At 37.4% G+C, this 25229-nt stretch overlaps 1 protein-coding gene across 4 annotated transcripts in view; it reads left to right on the forward strand.

Moving 5' to 3' along the window:
• Positions 1-25229, forward strand: part of Itpr2 (inositol 1,4,5-trisphosphate receptor type 2) — a 462238-nt gene that overhangs the window by 247931 nt on the left and 189078 nt on the right. For all 4 annotated transcript variants that reach the window (XM_004845734.4, XM_087213440.1, XM_087213441.1 and 1 more), the window contains 3 exons: positions 60-250; positions 2603-2745; positions 3745-3853. In XM_004845734.4, coding sequence (XP_004845791.1) covers positions 60-250; positions 2603-2745; positions 3745-3853 — 443 coding nt within the window. The remainder of the gene's footprint in view (positions 1-59; positions 251-2602; positions 2746-3744; positions 3854-25229) is intronic.

A 25229-nucleotide genomic window follows, 5' to 3' on the forward strand; every position in this document is an offset into this window, starting at 1 on the left:
AATGCATAAGAAGGTTTAGTCAAATTAAGAGGGAAATATTTTAAATCTTTCTTTTTCAGCAAAAAATCGTGGAATAGCGATTCCAGTGGATCTCGACAGTCAAGTCAATACCCTTTTCATGAAGAGCCATTCAAATATGGTACAGAGAGCAGCCATGGGCTGGAGACTTTCAGCTCGCTCTGGACCACGCTTTAAGGAAGCTCTTGGAGGGCCTGCTTGGGATTATAGGAATATTATTGAAAAATTACAGGTACAATGACAATATGCAATGGCTTTAATATTCTCTAAATTCCTGTTTTAAAAATGTGTGTTTCATGAAGACATTATGGTTGAAAATATCAAATTATCTTTGGGGACAGACTTTACAACTCCCTACCACCACTACCTTTTAAAAATGCCTATCTTCCAGGTCAAAGTTGCTTTGGGTTATTGTTAATGACTGTATATTACTTAATATGCTCTGATATCACATACGGGAACCAGACATGGAAGCAGTGAGTCTAGTTCGGTTGCTTTGTGTTAATTCAGCCAAAAGATGACAATAGCTTGGCTAAGAGGAAGATAACACTGGTAATTAATTTTGGACATGGATGCATTTTGCACATATTTGGTTTAGGACCAACAAGACTTGGTGGATGTATGGATGAGTTGTAGGGTAATGGAGAGAGGAATCAAGGATGACTCTGGGTTTAATATGATTATGTCATTGCTGACATAGGAAAGGGGTTGGGAGAAAGTTGGAACTAGGAAGTTTCTTTGAGAACTTAAAGTCTGAGCTGCCTATTTAGATACTGGATGCCAATTTGATAGTTGGATATGTGAGTCTGAACAGGTGTGGAAAGAGGTCAATGTGGAAATATTAATGTGGGATGTTCTAGCATATATATGATATTAAAATCAGAGAATTAGATGGGATCTCTCAGAAGAAATTGTAGATGTAGTAGAGAAAAGGACTCGGAGCTACCAGAAATTGGTAAAGGAATGGTCAAACATGGATGGAAAATAAAGTGTGGTATCACAGAATTCAAGAGCAGACATTATTTCAAAGTGTAGGAACCAGTATGTAAAATACACAGCAGTGATTCAGTAAGATGAGGACCGAAAAGTTCCCACTGACTGTGTCAACAGTGAGGATCCCAGCTCACTGATGCCCAATAATAATGATTACTAACATTTAAATCAAGCAAATGGCTCTTCTAGACACTCACTTTTAATCCTCACAGCAAGGTCCTGTGATTGCTTGTATCATTATCCCAAGTTTTCACATGGGGAAATAAAGACTTAGGTTACATAGTTGGCCCACGATCAAGGTAATAGATAAAGACAGAGTATACATCATAGCAGCCATAGCAACATTTGTTCAGTAAAGAAAGTAAAGAGACAAAAGAAGGATACATTTTAGTGACATTTCTCTGAACATACATGGTCATATTTGGTACGTGGACTCTTCTCCCATCTTGACATAATATCTAGTTTTCTTCCTGATGTTATTTCTTTCCTGGTAGTCTCTTTTAACTGTTACTAGGAATTTCTCAGAAAGCTTATTTAGATAGTTGAAGGAGGAAGGATCACCTGTAGTGAAAGAGAAAGTCCGGGTTAAAGATAAGTTAACTCTTGAAATCTGTCCATAAGAACTCAAGAAGGTGGTAACTCCCATTGAGCTTCTGTAGCTGAGAATAATAAGAAGTTTTCTGCTTAGCAAAATCTGCCATAGCTGTGGGTGAATAAATTGTTGCTTAATGTGAAAAGATTTATTTTTGTCTCCTAACAGTTTAAAAATGAAAGGGGGATGCTTTAACTTGTAAAGACTGCTCAAGAAAGTATCATTGTTTGTGGTTAATTTTAGAAATACATCTGACTTTCCTTGATGTCTCATTGGTTGGGACTGTATCATGCAGTCATGCTGAGACCATTTGCTAGAGGAGGAAAATGAGATGCCCATCACTGGTTTAAACTAATCAAGTTGATTGAGCTAAGGAAGCTCATCTCCCTGAGAATGTTGCTGTCAGATTCAGAAGCAACACTTAGATTCTTTTACCAAAGAATAAGGCAGAAAGGCTGTTAGGTAGGTGAGTGAGGGTCTATCATTAAGTATAATTTGAAACAGCAATGAATGTCATTGAACCCTGTATAATATTAACATGCTTCAAATAATATATCGATAAATTATTCCTTTAGAAGAAATCATTAGTTCTGGATGACCAAAGACATGAAAAAAAAATTTAAGCTGTTCCTCAGTATGCCTCCAATTTATTTCATTTTGCTGTGTTTCCATTGCAATCATCGACTCTGAAAAGTCTGTTCAATGGCTTTCTTGAAGTTTCCTCTTACATTTTTAGAAATGTTATGGTTACCCACCCTTCCTTTATATTGTAAATGGAAAAAAGCAAAAACAAAAACAGACCAAAGACCCAAGCAGTATTTATACATGAAGCCAGACTCTATGAAAGCACAGATATATGGTGCCATGGGAAAATGTGGTCCGTATTCTCTAGAATTCCTAGATCTCGTTCCTGATTAGTATTTCTTAGGTTTGCCATATCTGCCAACAGTGAAATCTGACTAGGCTTCCTCTTGGCTTCTCTGGTGCTTTGTGTTTTAGGATGTGGTGGCCTCCTTGGAGCAGCAGTTCAGCCCAATGGTGCAGGCTGAGTTCTCTGTGTTGGTTGATGTACTGTACAGCCCAGAGCTGCTCTTCCCTGAGGGAAGTGATGCAAGAATAAGATGTGGCGCTTTCATGTCCAAGTAAGTGACTACGTGTCTCCAAACTGAGATGGCCCGTAACACTTCTGCTTTTCACTCTTCTGAAATTTAACAAAAATCTGAAAAGTATATGAAAGGCCTAAAATCCATGTTAAAATATAGTCCTCGAAAGTCGAATCATGTGAAATTTTGTTTTACCCAAGATCAGTTGTGCCGCAAGCACTTTACTGAAGATCAAGTTACACTATTTTACTAAAATTTACTAAAAATGATTTGTGCTCTTGGACACAAAATATTATGCAGAATAATAGTTAGCTTAAAGAAAATGAAAATCCTCTGAGAGAAACAAAAAACTCAAAAGAAATTTCCAGTGTCCAACAAAACTGTTTCCATGTGTTCAGAGACTCACATGAAAGAACCCAGGGTGGAAGTTTTAGGGAGGTAAGCTTCACTTTTCTTGCAAAGAGAGCTTCTGAACACTTCCTCTTTCTGCCCACTCGACTCAAACACAGGAATATGCAACACCTTGTCAAGACTCAGTAGGTCTAAAAGGAAATCATGGTTATGACTGTGGCTGTAATAGCCTTCCCTGTGTGCTACTCCTTTAGTATGAAGTAGATGTCGTTTAGAAGTATCACCACCCAGACACTAGCCAGTCTCTACACCTCAGGGGTCTGTGAGCTGCCCGTCTTCCTCTTCCATGTGTCTTGTGTCGTCATTGGCCAGGTTGGCTGTGGCATTTCTGTATTGCTTCTTAGACCCTCACCCTGTCACGTGCCCTCCTCATCTCTCACCTTCTTCTCATTTCTCTGCTTCCTTTGCCTCACTGTCATTGGTGGTACCTTCCTCACACCCAGAAAACATAAAATATTTTTTAATAATAGAAAATGTATAAGCAGAAGTATAATTTTAAAACATTTGAAAACATGCTTCTGGTTTACTTCCTATTCTCAAAGTGTGATTTTTTTTTCTTATAGCCTATAATGCTTGTTTGTAGCTTGAAATCACTGTCCTTGTTAAAGTCTAATGTTTTGCTTTAAGGTTGATCAATCATACAAAGAAACTCATGGAGAAAGAAGAAAAACTGTGCATCAAAATTCTTCAGACACTACGAGAAATGCTAGAGAAGAAAGACAGCTTTGTGGAAGAGGTACTTTAAATTTTTTAGTATTTAATGATATAAGATTTCTAGAATGCTATAACATACGGTTTACAATTGTATAATTACTTTAGAGTGGCCTAAACATTTGGTTTATTTGTTTTATAAATTCTGTCTTGGATATATATATAGTTTTCTTCTTTTTGCTTCAGTACACCAGATGACCTTTTAAAACAAATGACTGAGGTGCTTACTTAGATTTTGTATAAATTTCTGCTTCTTAATAGAATGTCTATTTTGACATCCATTGGTTTTAAAAAAATTATAATTATATATGTTATTTTTGATATTATGCCAAGCATGATAAAATAATGCAATTTTTCACAAATGGAATAGCCAGTTTCTATTCTTAACTATATTAAGTTCTTATCAGATGCCTTTCAGGGAAATATCAACTTATAGATAACAATTGTCATCTGTTATTAAAAATGACAGCTCAGGTACTCATTAAGAGGTAGCTAGCAGCATTTTAATACCCCGGGTAATATACTGCAGTATAAAATATGAATCTAGAAGTTTTTAAAATTTTGAGCTGGTATCTCATATTTTTATATTAGATATCCAACGAAATTAGTACTATGCTCTTTAAGAACTTTTTGGTCTGTTTCTACAAATACTAATCATCTGATATTTGAAAACTGTAAGGACCATATTTATTAATTTATAAACATGCCAATTCCAAAATAAGTACAGTGATTTTAAAATGCATTCCTATAGCAGAGGAAAAACATAATAAAATCTTGGTTATTATAGGAGGAGCATTACTTCAGAGTACTCCATTTGTGTGTGGGTTTATTAGTGAAAATCCCTCTTCTTTGCTTTGGTTCTGTTCATCATTTAAACTGTATTAGGGAAGTAAATTAAAGTTTTGAAATAGAGATGGTGGATGCAATTTTAGCAAATATTTCTCTGACACAGGATTCAAAAAAATGCTTGTAAGTTTTAGTAATAAGTTAGACTTTCATAAAATAATAAATAGAGTTCCTTGGGGTTTTTTGTTGTCTTTCTCTGATTTCTTAAAACATTACTTGATTTTGACTGAAGTACTAGATTTTTAAAGTAGAAAATCACATCAGTATACTTTCTGGAGGGGGGAAATTACGACAATTTGTGTTTAACTGGAGATACGAGGCAAATCTTCCAATTTGATGTGACAGATCTTTACTGAATTATTCTAAAGGGAAATAGGAAAGAAATCAAGTAAGATTTTACTTCGACTAGTTTATCTTCCAAACTCTTAACATCATATTTTCTCCTTTCCATTCCCACAGCTGTCACTAGTTCAGGCTTTCATTTCTGTCTGGGAAATCCCAGTGGTCCAGTCCTCCGAGATCTCCTTGAGGGGAGTGGGACCACTGTTTTCACATTTCAGCGTCACATCACGGGACATGAGTGTACCCGAGGACATAGCCAATCAGGGACCACTAAGATGAGATTGGGGGACATTCACTCATTACTCAAAACATATATTGTGGTCAACTCTTAAATACTGGTTATTGTGCTAGGAAATACTGGAAATACAAAATGAATGACACAGCTTTCCAACAGTCACCAGTGGGTTCAGTCAAAGGCTAGAGGACTCCTGTAATAATCGAGGCAAGAGGTCATGAGAGCCTTTCAGAAACCTGCAGGGCCTCCTCACTGCCAGGACGTTCCAGGTCCTCATGTGTCCTCTCTGCCTCTTCCTTCTGCCTTCCTTATCCACTGAATCTGTGGAACTCTCAATGCATACATTTGCCATCATGGAGAACAATCTAAACAGGCCTCCTCAGTGCTCCCCATATTACTTTTTGTGGAAGAGCTGATGGGAAGTACTTATGAGCTAGCAAGTGGTGATTACCTTCTCAATAGAATTACTCACATACATCCAGGCTGTATCTGGATGTTTAGTACAGGCTCTGTTTAACAGCTGAGATAGGTGTCACTGAGATCCAAAGAGGTTACGTGATTTATCTGAGGTCACATAGAGAAGGGCAGAGCTAGGGCTTAAATTGGACCTCCTGCCTCTCTGCCTAAACTTTTATTTCCTAGATTGCAGGCAACTTTTACAAATTTTGTATACTGATAATAAGAAAGGTTAGTGCACTTTTGTCTGGTAGATTTATGGCTCTTTTTAAAATAATTTTTTGTAGTACTGGGGATTGAATCCTGGGCTTTTGTACTGTTCTTCAGATTTAAAATGCCATATATCCTTGGAATAGTATGGCAGAGGGATACAGAAGCTGGTTATATAAGCTATCCTGCAGTTTTAAGTACTAGTTTTAAAAAAATAATAGCTAGCATTTATTAAGAGCTTGCCAGATTTCAGGTACTGTTCCCAATCCTTTATATGTGTTATTTTATTTAATCATCAACCTGTGTCATAGGTAGTATTATCTCCCTTTTATGGAGGAAGAAACTGAAGTGTAGTAGAATATGAAATGTAGATCGTGAATCTGTAAGGAGAGCTGGGATTCCAATTGCACCATTTCATCTCCTAACCTCACACTCTTAGCTAAGCATGCTAGATCCAAACATGGGATTATGCTGTAGGATTCATGATCCCAACTCTCCTACCTTGTCAGACATACAACTAAGCAAAATGAAAAATTCTTTAATTTTATTCTTGACAAAACTTGCCTACATGTATACTGGAAGCCATAGTTTGTTCAGTGAGATGTTAAGGAAAGGCTTGGCGATTTTAGGTCATGTTTATTGGGAAGAATAAGATAAATCATATTGGAGACATTTAAGATTCATTTTACAGACCTACAGATCTGGATCAGAAACCTCCACTCACATCCATGCCCTCCTTATAATCATTGTCTGAGTTGTTAGGAACCAGAATGTTAGATATAAAAGTTCTAAGCAGTACTTTGTAAGATGATGATTATAGACAGCCCCTTGTGGAAATCTGGTATTCAACAAACAGTGTAACATCTGATTGAGATCTGTGATCTTTACAAATGCCCAGGTAGCATGGGTGATATTGATACTTTAGAGGATGATAGCAGATAGTAGCTTCTTGATTTCAGAGTTGGTATCTGGAGTGACATAGGATAAAGATCTTTAAGAAATGATGTCTTGAGTTATTTTTAAGATGTCCTCAGGTTTTTTTAAACTCTAAACTTTGCTGTCACCTGAGTTAATAATGTATTCTTTTCCTCAGCAAGAGAAAAAAAATCATTGTAACTAATCTTTTATTTCTGATTTTGAGGCACAGCAAAAAAAAAGAATGTCAGCTTCCTATCAAGAAACTTAACTCCTACATCAAATATGCAAACCTGTCAGTCCCAGAAGTAATCATATTGTTGCAAATTTATAAATTGTATCAAGCTCCTCTTATTGTAAGAATCTTTGCAGAACCATTTACCTTCTTTGCATATACTAATTTCACTTTCTATCAGACAAACAAATTTAGGTAAAAATGCTCCATACAGTGCATTGTAGCTTAAGAATTCAGTAATAACTATTTTGGTATAGGAAATAAATTTCAGCTACAATATCTGCTGAATTTAGTGATTTTCTTAATAAATACTTTTTAGAGATGGGTGCAAATTTGTTATGCAATGTAAGTATTCTCTCTAGTGTTTTAAACTACACACAATAAGTGGCCCTGTGAACATGTATTGTCCTCATCATTCCTCTACATGTATATTGTGTGTACATGTTGTGCTTTTCACTAGGTGACAAAATATTTACAAGTATGAAAATATGTTAATGTCTTTTGTAATAAAATATCTGATTTAGAAACAATTGATGTGTTATTCCACTTTGGATTTTTATTTTATATTTTCATCTAGACAAAGAGACTTTGACCATTAAAGTGGGCATAAAAGCACTAGTTGCTTTTATAAATTTATTCTTTTCAATTACTGGGCTGGCTTAGTCATTTGTTTAGGCTTTAAATGTTGTTAATTCAGTAGATTTATTATAACTACTGTAACTTCACAAAATTCTTCAATTATACCTTGCCTCTACTTTCTCATTTCAAACTCTGACACAAAAATTTTATGCTCATTGCCATAATGGCTTTTGAAATGTGCTCTGATTCTATAGAGATCTGAGAATAAAAGGTCATAATGAAAATATTACTTGCATTCAGAAAATGAGCATCATTCATTTCCTCTTGTAAGTTAAGTGTAAGGTAGTTGGTAGCTAATGATTTGGGGTGAAAAACAGTCTTGTGATTAACAAATTTAGGTAACATTAAAAAGAAAAACATGGGAGGAGAAGGAAGAAGAGGAGTGTTCATAATAAAGAAGAAAAAGGAAAAAGTAAATTTAATGCACTATTAAATTATATTAATCATTTCTACCTAAATGTAACCTAAACCCTTTTCCAGGAAGTATTGCATAACTAGTTTAACTTATATAAACATATATATCTTATTTTATACACATTTTTATATCATGTCTTATAAAGGTTTTCTTTGATGTGCAGTCTGTTATTTAAACAAATCAGAAACTCTGAGGATTGTTTCCATTTATAACACAAGGTGAAGAAATGTCCAGAAAGCCTTTTAGTTCTATGAAAGTCTTTGAAGCTACAGTTCTGGTCCTCATTCTACAAAGTGTTGCACTATCTGAGAGTAGAGGCTGTTGATTGTATTCAGTGAAGAATTTCCAGTGTTCAGCATTGTGCTCTGCACACAATCATTGCTCACTAAGTGTTTGTGGGCCGATTGACTGACTTACACAGTCTGCAAGTCCACCACATTGACCTTCACTACTCCTAGCCAAGAAATAGATTCTACAAGTATTACTTCAAATTCTATTTTGCATATCTTTATAGCCCAGAAAACTACACATTTCTTTACTTTTTATTTTGACAGTGGCAAAGTTGTACATATAGTAAAGGTAGGGAAAAGAAGATGCTCTGCAGAGGAAGTTTGGGCCATGTAAATGTAGGGAAAAAAAGTATACACAATAGTGTGAAGGTGGACTATTGTGTAGGGATACAGTAGCAAGAGCTCAATGTCAACTATACCTGTTTATATCTCCCACCTGTGAGGCTGACATCAGATCTAGGCCGTCCTATCAAAAACTTGCCGGAGTTCTTGCAAAGTCAACATGCAGGGCTTTGGGAACTGTTCTGTGCATGTGACCCAGGATTTTGTAATTAACAGGTCACACCTACTTTCCCAGCCAGTCATAGCCATCCCCTGTTCTCCTGCCTCATTTCCCTCTGAGAGACTCATGCCCCCATAATTCTTTATGGAGTGTTGAGGGAGTAGAGGTCTCCATCTTCTTATAACTACTCCTAGGCTTCTTTATGCTTGACACAGTTGCAAAGCTGGCCCAAAGGCAGAGAGCTGCTGCACAGAAAGCCGATGAAGGAGACTGTCTTGCAAAAAGTAGCATATCCAATGGCTGTTGCATTCTCTGCTTGTGGTGTGGCCTGGAAAGGAATACAGGAGATGTGAGGGATCCCCAGACACTGTGCACAGGAGTGGTGGGCACTCAGCTGCACAGGTTAGAACAAAGGAAGGATGCTGTGGTCTGAAGGTCAGCAGGTGGGAGCTCCAGCCAGTGGGCCTCTGTTCCAGGAAAGGCTGCTTCTCTGAGAAGGGGCCTGGTAAAGAACAAGCAGTAGAGTCAGGTCACAAAAGAAGCAGAAATATCATGTAGTCTTTGAAGCAGGAAAAAGCTGCCTGTGAAACCAGGAGAACATGGGAGCAGTGGGGAATCTGGGGAGAGACTAAGGTCCAGTCATTGGAACAGGACATTAAGCTAGATCAATGAGAGTAGCTCCCTGCAAAATCCATTAAGTATTGGACTCAGGTAGCATCAGAATCTCTGGCCACGTGACAAAATTGGTGTTTGGAGATGCTCTGTGCTGTGACCATTGTGAGCATGGGTAGGAATATGCAGGCTACAGAGAAGATCTGGCCTGATACATTTGACTTATCCTATCAGATACATTAACTTCTGGACCATTATTTGAACAGGTCCTCACACAAGAGAGACACGACCTAGTATAGGCGGCACTAAACCCACATTATGATAGTGGTTGTTGTTGTTGTTAACTGCTGTCCATTGTACATAGCTAGAGAAAGCTGTTTGCAAGATAGCAAAGTATCTGTGTCTACTTAGATCATCATAATAACTTGGAGGTAGCAAGTATTACTTTAATCTTTATGTTATGACTAAGAAGAAACACACAGAGTGTGAAATGTGCCAGTAAAAATCTGTGCTTAGTACTGACCGAGCTCGAGTGTGAATCAGGGTCTGTAGTGTTTCTCCATATGACAGGGAGTTAAATAATGCTGGTGAAAATAAATAATAATTTGAATTTTCTTTCAGTTTTCCAAGCTACTGCCTCAAACTTCCTAGAAACCTGAAAGTTCAAGCAAATCTTAAAAATAGAAATAATTTTTACAAAGGGAAATACGCAGTATTCTCACCCATTTCAGAGACATGCCCTGAATAATAATAGTAACTAAGGTTTTTATGGTATTTACTATGTTATATTGTAATTCATTTAACCCTTGTAGTAATACACTGAGGAATTGTAGCACAAAAAAGGTTAAGAAACATGCTCAAGTTTACACAACAACAGCAACAACAACAACAAAATGGTAAAACCAGGTTGAAATGACAGACTTTTGGGCTTTAATATCCATATTTCTAAGCACTGCATGATAGTGTCTTTCATTCTGCTGTGATACCAACTTACAAAGCTTAGGAATTTCATGCCTTGCTGTCAGAGGAAAACTTTTTCTTGCTTAAAATAAAACAAATCACCTTAAGATATTTTTCTTGTGTGTAGTGACTTTGAATATCTACCATTTACTGATTTCTTCAGAATAGGCTTGCTTCCTGCAGGTTCCATCTGGTACTTGAAAATCTTAAGCATTTTTGGATAAATCTTAGTTACAAACAACAGTTTGGATATTTTCAGAAAGCTCGGTGAAGTTGTTAGGCTTACCTTTTCTTGGTTGTTCTTAGCTTTTGGTTGAGTTTTTATATATTACTTATATAATTATCAAATAGGGAAAACAAAACAAATGTGATATATTAATGAACACGACATGGCAACTTGGTATAGTGAGTCCAGTGCACAAAATAATCTAAATGAGGAGAAGTGAACCATTAAAATTGTGGATGTAGGTCAGTGGTAGAGCACTTGCCCAGCATGCAATAAGTACTGGATTCCATCCCCAATACTGCAACAAACAAACATATGGACAAAAACCCCCACAAAACAAAACAGAGAGAGAGAGAGAGAAAGATAGACAGAGAGACAGACTGACAGACAGGGAGAGAGAGAGCCTAAATTCAGATCAAATGCTTATAATGTAGCTCAGAGAGGTAGCATGATGCTAAAGGTATTAACTCAGAGACATGTACTTCCATATCATTCCTTCCTAGGTATTGAGCTGATCTCATTTTCTCTCACAATTCCAGAGTATAATAAATAATCAGGGAAGTGTTTGCCAAAAGATAAAAGGTAACCAACCTGTAACCTCTCACTTGGGCATCTCTTTGAGAAGGATGGATTTTTAGACTCCTTGCCATCTACCACCAGGGTCCATGTGACCATTTATTCATTGGATGGATAGGCTCTGCCATGTGTAGAGTTGGCTAAGAGTCCCCATCCCATTGGCAGAGTTAGACAATACTCTGGCTACTAGGCTGATTCCCCACTCTCTTGAAAGAGAATGCTGATGTCAGTTCCACCATGGTTTTACCAATCAGTGCATGAAATGTAAATACCAAGTCCTTCCTCTGTCTCCCATGGGATTCCATGTTTCCTTGTTATTGCTGTTCTCCTTGGTCTCTTCAGCTCTTCCTGTCTTCCTCTGGAATCCTCACTCAGGAAACTCTCCTATATCCTTGCCCCCTTCTCGAAGTGGTTCCTCCTCCTTGCTTTATATGAAGGCTGTCTGTGTCCTGACCTCAGCCTGCTTTCTCAGCAACTGTGTCAACTAGGGTCTCTTTTCTCACTCATCCTCCATGAAGGGGGCATCTTATCCTTGTGCCTTCCTAGTGTTACTTCAGTACTGATTCCTCTGGCTTCTTCTGGAGTCCTTAGCTCCTTTGAGGTGAAGGTCCTTGACTGTCATGCTGGCACCTGCCACTTTCTCCCTCACTCTCTCTCATCCACCCAGGACTTTGGATCCTAGCACATGTTCATTCTGTGCCTTGTCCCTCAGACCTGCCATCATCCAGGGTGGCTTCAGTCCACATGGGTGTGTCCAGTGCTCTGGCCTCTTGGACCCTTGATCCCTGTATTTTCACCAACCTTCTCCTGTCATGCCCACCACTCACTTTGATAAAATCTTGGAAGTTTTCATCAGCAGGAATTGGTTCTTCTCCACAATTTCTAATTCAGATGCGCCAATGCACTGGCCTGTACTCTTCTGCCTTCCCTTTGCTTCTTTAGCTACACTTTTTAGGATCCTACTTTGTTCTAGTCACAGGCACTGACCCTTCTAATTTCCCTTTTTTCCAGCTTACTCCCTTCTTCTGCTTATTAGCCTTAGATTTTGTAGACACAAGCTCAACTGTGGAGCAGCTGTCTCGAAGTCAGGGCACTAACCTTTCTCCTAACAAAACAGCATGGAAGAGAGAAGGGTTTGTTCCTCCTAAAAATATTGGAATATTCTTGCTAAAAGGTGGGGGAAGTGCGTATCAAGCATGCCAAAACAACCAAAGACTACCATAATTTCTTCTACAAAATCTTGATAGATGGAGTTTTTAGATAAGTTACTTGACTAATTTTCTATTCATGTTTCACTTAAATGTGTTTGCCACCTCTTTCTAAATGCAGCAAGAAATCTTGGCTCAGAGTTTCCTTATAAAAACACTTCTACTTCGCCGTATGCTCAGCCACTCTGTGTTCTCCAAAATTGAAATGACTGAAGATATCTTTTCTTAAGGCTGAGAAAACATATGGATGAAAGTATGCTACTTCCCAGAGTCTGTACCCTCTTGGCAAGACATCTGCTACAACATTTTTTGTTCTTGGATCATGGACTGTTGTTTGCCAATTGTTTTCATAAATATTAATCTTTGAGATCTTGACTGGCATGCAAATTGTTCTTTTTGGATTCTTTTCTTCTTTAAATGTACCATCTTTAAATAATTTTCCCATAGCACAACAAAAAAGGATTTTCTTATGAAAAAATTATTATTTTTAAAATGGGGGCTTTATAATGTCTAACGTAAAAATTTGTGACTTTTTCTTTACATTAGAATTATTTTTTCTTTATTGCCATTGGAATAATCCTTCTGCGTTAATTTTGCAAAAAGAAATCTTTCACTTAAGCCTTTCAAATTAGCTCAGGAAGACCTTTAAACTTGCATTTCCCAAGTACCGGATTGATTTAGTCCTTAGGTAGAAAATTATTCCTTCTTAGTCTGGAACTATAAACTTTAAAACTGGATTGTGATCTTGAATTGGACTCTGAACAGCCAGAGTGTTCTGTCATGGCATTGAATACATACTAATTTCTAAGATATGTGCATGAGAAGCTATCTGAAAGCTCTTTGATGAAATACGCAGTTTACCACATCCCCTACCAAAGAACATTATTTAATGATTGTTGATAAAGTTTTACTGGAGTTCTGTGGCATCTACCAGACCCTAAATAGCACATATAAATTATTCTAAGTGCTATGCATCTTTTTGTAGCTCATCTTTATTATATATGGTTGGTCTTGATGTATTTTACTGTTAGCTTTAGAGATCAGTAATTTGGAACATTTTAAATGTTTTTAATTATTTCTGAATTAATTAAACAAATTTCAACCTTAAAAGTGTTTCACATAGATACTTAATGCTAAGGTCTGTAAGCAAAGTCATCAGCTCATGTGAAGCCAATGAGACCAAACAGCAAGTGACTAAATTTGAAGGAGACTAATTGATCACAATGCCATGATTTCTTTTATTTCTTAATAAACTACCTGTTCAACATTTAACTTGACCTCTCTTTTTCCAAAGCACATTATAAAGTCTTAAGAGGGAAGCTTCTTTCACTGGTTTTTATAAGAGATTTGGACTCTTCTTCCTGCTCTCTCTTCATTTTCTCCTTTTCCCTCCCTCCCTCCCTCCTTCCTTCCTTCCTTCCTTCCTTCACTTCTTCCTTCCTTTTTCATTCATTGTTAAAGTCAGAATACTCTCTTGTTAAGGAGAATTAATAATTGGAAAATGTAGTAACTCACTGATGGCATGAAGCTGACATTTCTTCAGTTCTAGAAAAAAATCATGTAAAATTTGTATTTTGAGTGGAAGAGATATTTATGTCTTGCTTTCCAGGCTGTATCAGGAATTAGGAACCGATGTCATAGTTGAGATCAAGCACAATCTCCCCTGAGATCCGTCGGCAAGTGTCATCTCTCTCCCAAGTGTGCCCTTTTCTGGAAGTTTTATGAGAGTTACATGTTTATGTACAGTCTTGCAGATTCTTCTTGCAGGGATGGTTCCTGGAAAGAGCATACTGAGTATTTCTGCAGTGTCTTTATTCTAGGGAGCAAAGAAAATATTCCAAAATTGGAGAACTAGTCCATGATTGGGCCTAATGCTAACGACTAGGTGAAGGCCACTTTAGGAAGGCCACTGCCATGACAGGTGGTTATTCCATGTGATTCAGAGAAAGGACATTTTGAGCAGTGTCCCTCTGATCAGGCATTCAGCACCAGGAGAGGAGTATTTGCAGAAAATCTTGGCTTGCTTTTATGGTTTTAGTCAGAAAACCAGCACCTATTATACAAGAAATGAAATGATAGCATCTCTATTAATATGTGAGGGCTACCATACAAAGACTGAGTGGTTCAGACCACAGAAATTTATTTGCTCACAATTCTAGAAGTCCAAGATGAAAATATTGGCTGGCTTAATTCCTTCTGAGGGCCCGGAAGGAAGGACCTGCGTCCTGCCTCTCTTCTTGGCTTGTAGATGGCCATCTTGCATCTTCCCATCGTCTTCCCTCTGAATGTGTCTGTATTCAAATTTCTTGCTATAAGAACACCAGTTATTGAATTAGGGCCTTCTCTAATGGCCTCACTTTAATGTAATTATCTTTTTAAAGGTCCCATCTGCAAATACAGTCATATTCTGAGGTACTAGCATTAGAGCTTGAACCCATGAATTTTCGAACATATCCTTATTCAGACCTTGCACCAACTCAGTCTTTAATTTACTCACAGATGAGACATGTGCAAACGGTTTGTGTGTTGCTGCTTCTATGCTCATTTTGTTGAGGGCAGCCAAACTGCACTGAGCAGATTGCTGGCATCTATAAACAGATTTAGGAAGTTCTTTCTAAACATTATTATTTAAATCAGCCCAAACCAACAGAAGAAACATACAAAGTGGTTTTGCTTTCCTCGTTTTATATCTTAATGTTCAAAGAAAACAGGTAATTGGCATAAAACTCCAGGGCCACCGAGAATTACAGACATAGATTGTTGAGCTTAAAGTTGAAACACTATATAGAGCTGAGTCGTTCTGCAAAAACAAAATGAGAGAATTTGAAACTTCAATAGAATCATACTGTCTGGCAATCTTAGCCTTGGGTCAGCTCTTCAATTTGTAGTCCATTATTTTATTGAGCATCTCTGGATGTTTCAGCATGATCATGAAGAATTGCAAGCTTCAGATATGACCTTTGGAATTTTCTCTTGCTACAAATTCAGTAATTATTTGGAATATCATTTCATCATTCCAGTCTTCTCCTTGCAAAATGTATACTTAAAATTCTGCATTGAGGGATGAGGGTATGGCTCAGTGGTAGGCCACTTGCCTAGCATGCAAAAGGTGCTTGGTTCTCTCCCCAGCACTGAAAAACAGAAAGAAAAAAAAAGAAATCCTTTATTGAAAAATATGATTTTTAAAGACATGTTTCATACTATTTACAAATTTTCATAAACCAAAATACACACTTTTGCTGCTTAGCTTGTTAAGCAGCCAGCTTTTAAAATACCAGTGGTTATTCCTATTATCTACATAAAGTGAATTTTTTAAAAAACGTAGAACAAACAAAAACATTAATTTGGGGCCACAATATGGTCAAATCTCAGTGACTTATTCTTTGTGCCTGTATATGAGCTATTACAATGAAATAATAAATTCTCATTCTTTTAAGAAAATGACTCATTACTTTCATCAGATTTATAATTTATGGTATATTTTTTGATATTTTAAGTTAGCATTACTTTATTTCCTTAGGTGTAAATTTTCTACTTATGGTATGTTTTAAACCAATTCTCTCATGCCAACAAAAGAAAGAATAGCAGTGTCAGAAAAATACAACTTCACAGTACATTCACAGAATAACTCCTTCTGTCCTCAAACAAGTGATTCTGCATAATTAAGTTGAGTTTTGGGCATTTGTGTTTTGATATTGGTATAATCTTTGCTGTGAGGTTCTCAGGCTCTGGGTTACTTTATACAGGAAAAGGAAATTTTCTTGCTCATTCAGATACACATTTATAGGCTTATGTAAATGCAACAGACATGTGGCAGGAAGTCATAGGTGTATGTGAGAATATACCACCTGTTAAAAACAAGACTGAAACATACTGTTCTGAAAGTGAGGAGGCAGACTAACCTGCTAGAGAGTGACAATCATCAGAGCATTGCTATAAATGTGGAGGAATGAAAAAAATCCAGAAAACTTTTTTAAAAAAACAATTTACTGTTTACTGTAAAAACAGTAAAAACTGTTATTGCTGACTTTCTCTGTATTTAATTTTTACTCTGGTTTACTACACATGCCTTCAGTATGTGGTAAATAAATGGTTAAGAATAGATTTCAGACTCTAATGTCAAAATCTTTTGTCCAGTTTTATTGTTCACTGCTGTTATTATCAGTACATTTATTGGAATGTCTTGCAGTGTACTGAATTACACTGGTTTGTATTTCATGTTGCCTCACATATTTCAGTGGGCAGAATATGATGAGGTGCATTAGCTAAGTCCAGTGTGTATGTATGGTGATCCAAAAGAACCAGACACAGAAATGAACATACTTGGTTCTCAGGTATCTATCTTTTATCTTACTCCTAAGTGTATTTAGAATAAAAATAATTTACTGTAACTGATTTAATTGACAAACACACTTAGCATTCAGTGCTATCCAAACCCCAAAGTGTTGATAGTTCAACAATAAAAGTGGATCTAAATGGAATCATAAAAGGGTTTAACTCTAAAAAGATTTATTTTGGGCTTTTATCTGTTCTCAGCTCTTCTGCTGAATGTAATTTTTTTATGATCTAATATTTATAAATTAGATAATGTGCATTAAGAGAACCCCAAATAAGGAAATAAAATAGTTATAGAAAGTTGTTTTATTTTCTGAACTTATTGCTACAATCTCATGTGGAAAGACTATAATGTCTGAAAAAGTTACATAAACATGGGCTTTTTATCCAGAACCATACACATATTTAAGAATCCAACCCAACAGTGGGTTGAAACTGACCACAGAAACTCCTACACTAGGCACAGCTCTTGAAGGTAGAAATGAAGAGCAAGAGTTACAGGATGTGGAGACTATGGCTGTGTGGACTCCTAGCTGCAGTTGGGGTCAAAGACAATAAAGTCTTCCTCCTACATTTGCGCCCAATTTATCAAGAAGGATAAAAATCTCCAGGATCAATGGGGAAAGTGACCTTCAATGAACAATATCATCAGATGATTAATATTGGCAATATAAATAATGTTTCCAAAATACATATATGGACACAAGAGAATGGCCCAAATAGTTTCAAGGATTTTGTGGCCTCTTGGTCTTTGAGGCCTTCAGATGTGCACAGTTGCAGAATAAGTACTTGAGAAGTTCACTACTTTTCTGATCACATATGAATGAGAAAACAAACTATTAGTCATACTTTGTTGACTCTGCAACTCTTAAAAATAAGCGTAGTCAGTTTGACTCTATACAGACCAAATATGGCATTTGAAAATACTTTTCAGGAGCTAGGAATATATCTTAGTGGTACAGCATGCGCAAATCTTGGGTTCAGTTCCCAGTACCACCACCACCAAAAAACAAAACAGCAACTTTGAACAACATACAGAATACTGGCTAGGGATATGAGTCTCTTGCTGCATTACCCTTTGGCTGTCACTTGTGTCATCTGCCAAGTTAAATTCAAAGCCAAAAATTGAGCCATGTGACCTTTTGAGGTCCCCTTGTTACATACCTCTCTGATTCTCTTTTAAAGCTTTGTGTTGTTATTGTGATTACAGAGTATATAAAATCCTTTTTAGAAGTATTTTTAGGGTACACTTAAGCTAATCTACAAGACTATAAGGAAAAAAGTTATTCTGATTGCATCCCTACCATGTACCAAGAACCATACTAGATACTGAAGTTACAGTCATGAAAGAAAAAGAAAACAAAATGATAGGACAAGTTCCATGCTTGTGTGGAGCTTCATTCCAGTGGGTGAGGGGATGACAAAAAGAGTATATAACAAGTGTGTGTCAGGAAGGGGAGAATACTGTGATGAAAACTACAACAGCCAATAGTAATTGAATGTTCAGAGGTCCTGGGAATCATTTTAAGGATGTTAGATGTACTTTATATAGTTACTCAATCTCATAGCTACTTGGTGTAGAAGGTATAATTTCAATCTTTGTTTTGCAGATGGCAAAACTGCAGTACAGAGAGGTGAATTTGTTTGTCCCAGGTTCCATAGACAGAACCAGCTGGTAACTTACTGGCATTAGAATCTAGGCATATAGTTCCTAGGATTTTTCTCTCTAATACTAGTTACTCTGCTGCCTCGATCAGGATAAAGACAGCAAGCATGGAGAGTGATGGCTGTGTGTCTGTATGGGGTGTTAAGAGGGTACTTCTCTGCCATGGTAGAGGTTCAATCAAAACCATTTGACAAGAGACTTGAGGAAGGTCTCCTAACTCAGAGAATCCTACACCAGGCACAGGTCTGGAAGTTAGTAGAAAGCAGGAATCAGGGAATGTAAGGATCATGTAGGGAACATGGCAGGCAGAGGAAACAGCACGTCCTACTGATCTGAGTCAGAGGCTCACATGCTATGTTTGAGAAACACAAGGAGCTAGTATGCCTGGAGAAGATGTCATTCATGACAGGCAGTCCTAGGCAATGAGATGAGAGAGGTGGGCCAGGGTCCAATCAGCTAGACCTTTGCAGGACACTGAAGGACTTTGGTTTTTCCTGAGTTAGACAAGAGTTCAATGAGTATGGAAGCAAGTTCATTCTGACTTGTGGTTCACAGGGACCACTCTGTCTGCTATAGAGAGTACAGCTGAAAGGACAAGAGTGACAGCAGGGAGGATTTGAAAGAGCTGGTTGCAGTCATCCAGGTGAGAAATGAAGGTGCCCTGTACCAGGGTGATGACCGCGGAGGTGGAAAGTCATAGGATTCTGGAGAAACCTTGAAGTTTGAGTGGATAAGTTTTGCCAATAGGTTACATACAAGATTCAAGAGGAAGAGGAGTCAAACAGGACTCTACAGACTGTGGCTTGGGTAGCAGGAAGAGTCGGGGTGCCAGTTACTGAAAAAGGAAAGATGATAGGAGGAATCTTAACCCATTTTTGTGTCTCTGGTGCTTGCACAGCAAATTCGTACAGTACAGAACTGAACCAGGTAGGCGCAGAATCATTCTGCTCCTGCCAGGTTTCCTCAGACACACAGAGAAAGCAGAGGCAATGAACTCTGGCCAAGTAACCATGTCCCCTTTGCATGATATTTTGAACATCCAAATGGCAGTAATGTCAAGGGAAAAAGGCAATTACAATTTGGAGGAAGATTGAATCTTGTGAACATTCAAAAGATATGTGACTTAAAGGTTCATTCTTCTGTGATTTAATTTTGAACAGGTTTTCTGCAGACTGTGAAGAAAACTTTGTTTTAGTCCAGCTTCTTCCTTCTGTTTTTTATGCAGATAGGTGCCACTGTAATGATTAGGCAAGAATATGAAGAACACGATGGGACAGACACTGTTTCTCTGGAATAGATACATAAAAGTTCCTGAAAGATGCAATTATGTCAGACTTGTATTTAGTTTGGAGTAGAACAAGAATTTAACACTCTTTCTGGTTCAGTTTCCAACAATTAGTTAATTTTTGCATTTGAGGAGGCCACTTAAATAACATCTTTTTTTCTAGGATTTGGAACCATGGAAAGACGTAGGAGTCGTTCAGGTTTATACCAAAATGTCACCTGCATAACTGGAATATTTAACTGGAGCATGGCTTTAGATCTGTGAGTGTCTTCTAGCATTTCCTCTTAGCCTAGTAACACTTCAGACTCCACTAAAGAACCAAGACTCCTGGAGCATGTGGAGAGAATCCTAGAATTCACTGGCCCTTATGGTCAGGCAGAACCCTGGAGAGACTTTGCTGAGTATCTCCCCAGTCACACAAGGTCCTTCCTCTTTTCCAAGGAAAAGTGAATAGGTGAGCAGAGAGAAGTCAGGAGTATCACGAATGGAAGTCTCATTATGTGGGACACATGAGGCAAGGAGGAAGTTCACTTATCTATGGAAATACAGTATATGTGTACCCCTTGCTTTATAGTGAGAAGAAGTCTTATTTCCTTACAGAAACACATCTGATCAATAACAAGCCATCAGTCTTTGTATCTCATTTTATGGTTCTGCTAAACTATTCGTTACTTTCAGTTTCACTGTACCATTCCTTCCTTTGCTCTGTGAGGTTAAGAATCATTAGTGTAAGTATGTTTCAGTTAAAACTGAATAGAGAAAAGTATTGTAAAATGAATATTTGGGACTGATTATCCCCAAAAGCCTACTAATATACTTGAATTAAAAGGTATTTACTTGATTTCAATCCCTCAAATTGCCAAATGTTTATACCAGAAGTATATTGATTGGTGATGTCCTATTTAATAAAATTTCCAGAGCTCAACTATTCTTTAGACATTGCACTCTACATCACAAACTATAAATATTGATCAAAAGCTAGCTACACACAAAGTATAATACCAATTTCTGAGGCACCACACTAAGTAGCAGTTGTGTGCTAAATGAACTATGTTGGTGTTAGAGTTTTGTCTTAGTTACTTCTTTCATCGCTGAGACAAAATACCTGACACCCCCAAGTTAAAGCAAGAAAGATTTATTCTGGTTCACAGGTTGTAGATATTTCAGTCCATAGCGAGGTGGTTCCAAGGCAGAATGGCATGGCAGAGGGGCATCACAAAGGAGAAACAGTTCATGGCATGGCAGGTAGGAGCCAGTGGCAGGTAACAAGCAGCAGCAGCAGCAGCAGCAGCAGCAGCAGCAGCAGCAGCTAGCCTCCCTTTCCCTTTATCCCATCTAGGCTTTTGGGTGATGCCACCCACACCCAAGGTGGGCCTTTCCATTATCCACATCCAGAAGTATGCTAAACCAATAGGACTAATTTAGTACCATACACCCTTAATCCCAGTATCACACACCCTTATAATCCACATTCATACACCCTAGATCCAGCCACCTCTGAAAAGCTCCACCTATGAGTGCATGAGGCTTTGGGGAGGACATCTAGACAGATACAAACCATAGCAAGGCTGAATGTAAGTCATGCACCAAAGACATTTGCCTGGGTTGGGATGGATACAAACTATTTCCTAGGAATTATTCATAAAGCTTGAGACACTAGATAGGAGTCAGTGTTGCTGTTACTTTTCAGAAATAGATTCTAATGGGCTGTTTGGTAATAGGAAATTTCATGAAGAAAGTAGAAATTGAGCTGGGCCTCAAATATCCCAAGGGCTGATCCTTTGGAGCCCTGCCCCCGCTCTACATTCTCTTTAGTCATAAAGATCCTCTAAGTTACTCAACTAAAACCTCATGTGTCATTCTTGATTCCATCTTATCACTCACCACATATGGTAGATACATCAGCTAGTCCCACTGAACCTGTGAATGTTTCTTGAATACACCCAACTGCCTATCTACCCTGTCACCCCCTTGTTTAAGCCTGTTAACCCTGACTAAGTCATCAGTATATTCCCTCCTGGACTGTCACATAACCTCATTTGTTTCTTTGCTTCCATTGTCTTTAACTTTCAATCTGTTCTTCCCAGACAGTAATAGTTGTAAGTCATAAATCCGATCATATCGTTCTCCATTAATATCCTTTGAAGTTTTTCTGTTGGTCTTTAAAAGAAAATTTATGTTTGTTACTAGAATCAGTAGGGCTCTGTGTGATCTAGCTTGTGCCAGGTTTTCAACTTCTTGCTCTTATTTAATTATAGTGTAGCCAAATGGAGTCATTTCTGTTCTTCAAAAAAAGATCACTTCTCTCTACTTAGGTGTTTTGCATTTTGTCATTCCATGTGCCTGGAATTCTGTTCCTTTAGCTCTTTGTCAACCTTGACTCCTTTCATGCTTCAGATATTAGCTAAAATGTCACACTTAGAGCTCACGTAACTTTCTTGACAACTCAATCTAAAATAACTTTCTCTAGTCCTTCTCCACTGTAACATCCTATTTATTTTCTTTTTAAATAAAAATTTCAAAAATGCATACATCTGGTTTTATTTTTGTTGTTGTTTACTTGTTCATTATTTGTCTCCCTAAATTATCTGATAACTCCCAGGAAAGTAAGAATCTTGTTTATTACTCTATCTGTAGGGCATACACAGTGTCTTTGACTGATTCATAAAGATTTAAAAATGAATAAAGAATGCACCTTATATAATCAAAGAAGAAAGAAAGAGGGCATTCCAGGCTGTGTAAGAGCGTGAACAAAGAGCTGGAGATAGTGTGTGTTGGATTGTAGGGGGCAGTACCTGAGTCCCGCACAAGGGACAGAGAACATGGAGCAGAATGTTGCAGTGATGGCCTGGGTTGGAGGTTGCAGCCGGGGGCTGGGTTATCATGGCTGACAATCTAAATGGAATGTTTGAACTGTGTTCAAAGACGAACATGGGGGATTAATACAGAAGTGCCTTATTAAGCAGTAAGTCTGATAGGGTAAGTCCAAGGTTGTAGAGAGAACACATCAGACAAGTTTGGAAACAGTGGATAGTATGAAACACAAGGGATAAATGAAAAATGCTTTGTCCAAGAAGTGGTTTGTGAACAAATCAGCCAAAGCACTTGATGGAGGCAATCCTATTTACATGGTGCAAAGTTTTGTTTCAGTAGCACTGGGATAAAAATTTGAAGAGCAAAAATTAGGTTATGAAGAGTACGAAAGTCAAAGCTCTGGGAGTGGAATTCACTTTTCAGTAAGTGAATTTGAGGTTACCGAAGGAAGATTTTTGATCAGGGACCGACTGTTAGGTTAATCCTGCTGTGATACCATTGGTGGGAGACACTATAAGCACAGTATAAGTCAGTAGGAGAGGATTGTAGATATCCAGTTGAGAACTTCTGAAATGTAATTCTAAGTCTGATTCACTTGAAAAGGATGGACTTTCTATATGTGTTACAAATTCCAAACTGAAAAGTGTTGTAAGGAAGTTGTTACAGAAGGACACAAAGACCTGGACTTTGGGAAGTGTGAGGAATAGAAAGGTTTAAGGACAGGAGAACATTTCTCCTCTGATATTCTTTGTTTTCCATGCCTATGTTTTCCTCATGGTACTGATGCACATATTTTACATCAAAATCTTTGGAAATTATTTTTCCTTGTCTCTTCCCTGAGATGGTAATAGAGCCTCTAAAGCTGGGCTGCAATATCACAGTTTATCAGTAGGTGTCACTGTCTCACAAGTGATTTTCCCACTCCGAGTTTTTCTCAAATTTAAAGTTTTAAATTATGTAAAATAAATGTTTTATTTCATCCTGTCCATAGTTTGAATTCCCTGTAAATAGTCAGATCACTTGAAGTCAAAGAAAAACTTTTCCAATTCTAGTCACTTATAACATAGTCACATTTTATTCAGAATTTTATTCAATAGTGTTCTTTGTATACAATTAATATCCTGCTTAATTTTAGCTACTGTAATAAAAATTGTTTATGTTGATAATATTGGGTGTAGACAAATACATTTGGAATCAGAAAAAATGTGATTTATATACTTTTTTTGTTTCCTTTATTTGCCTTTTTTCTGTCAATACAGAAAGTTCTATTAAACAGCTCTGGTACAGACTAAACTGATCTCTCTTGTTTTTGAAAAGATCTGCAGACATTTCTGTGCACCCAAATATAGCATCTTACATAGAGACATATTTTTCAAAATTTGGAGAGAAAAGATAGATAGGACTTTGTTTGGCATCTATATCACATTATCAAATTTAGAGCTATTTCTACAATGGGGCACAACATTAACAATAAAATGGAAAGAAAGCAAAAGAAAATATTTAGGTGTATAGCTCAGTATTTACAAACCCAGTAACATTACTTGAAAACAAGGTATTCTAAGTATCTCACAATTGTGCATATTCTGCTTGATCTCAGGAAATAAAATGAGGAGTATTTGAGGATTGGAATAGATAATGATCCCTGAGGTTCATGTTCAGGAATACCTAGATCATGCTTGACAATTGGTTATACTCTTTATAATGTCTTAAATATATTGTTCCCACACCTTCACAGTTTGAAAAGCCAGGGATAATATTGTACATCCTCAGGGGTCTGAAAAATGGAATATTTTATATTTGCTTTCTTTGTTGCCTACAAAGAAGCCCTAGTGTCAGCAGGCTTAGTCTCCAAGCCTGATATAACCTTGTGTCCTGTATGACTGGTTTTAATGAACTGTTTCTACCAGTGGGAAAATGGTCCCTGTTTTATTTGCTGCTATGAAATTCTCAAAACATGTGACTGTACATGTGAACACTGTGTGCAGATTAAAGCTGCAGGGCATGATTGGAGGAGACATGGACTGCCAAGCCACCGAGACTGCTCTGCCAACAGCAGCATGTGATTATGTAACGCCTGCAGTGTCTGGCACCGTGCACCACTGGGGCCTCGTCACGTGCTGTGCAATGCTCTTGGCCCTGAAATTCAATTAGGTTGCTTTGAATGATCCGTGAGGCTGCATAAGATAAGCTTCCACTGCTGTATACTAGAAAGCAAATGGGTTGATTAGCTGCACATAAATGGATAAATTGCCATTGTAATTCCAGCAACGATATTTGCATTATATATACATCATCATGCCACTGAAGAGTAAAATTCAAGCATTATGTAACCCAGATAAATAATGCAGGGGGAAGAAAGCTCAACCCTCATGACTAGAGAAAAATATTTTTTTAATAAATACTCCGCAGTAGATTTTTAAAAATAGATTTTGCCATTATTTTGGAGACTTTGAAAGGCTGCCGGTATTATTCTTCCAATGTTAAGATCTATGAATGAGAATAAAGAAATTGATGCAGTGATAACTTGGTGGAGGGAAGGAACATTAGTGAGCAAATATTTTAAATTGTGAGTTCAAGTGACCTTTTAGTATTGAACAAATTTACTTTCTTTATGAGACTGTATCGGATCAATTT

The sequence above is a fragment of the Heterocephalus glaber genome, unplaced genomic scaffold, assembly GCF_053883595.1.
Source record: "Heterocephalus glaber isolate CG9 unplaced genomic scaffold, H.glaber_assembly_v1.0 deba00001444, whole genome shotgun sequence".
Taxonomy (NCBI): domain Eukaryota; kingdom Metazoa; phylum Chordata; class Mammalia; order Rodentia; family Bathyergidae; genus Heterocephalus; species Heterocephalus glaber.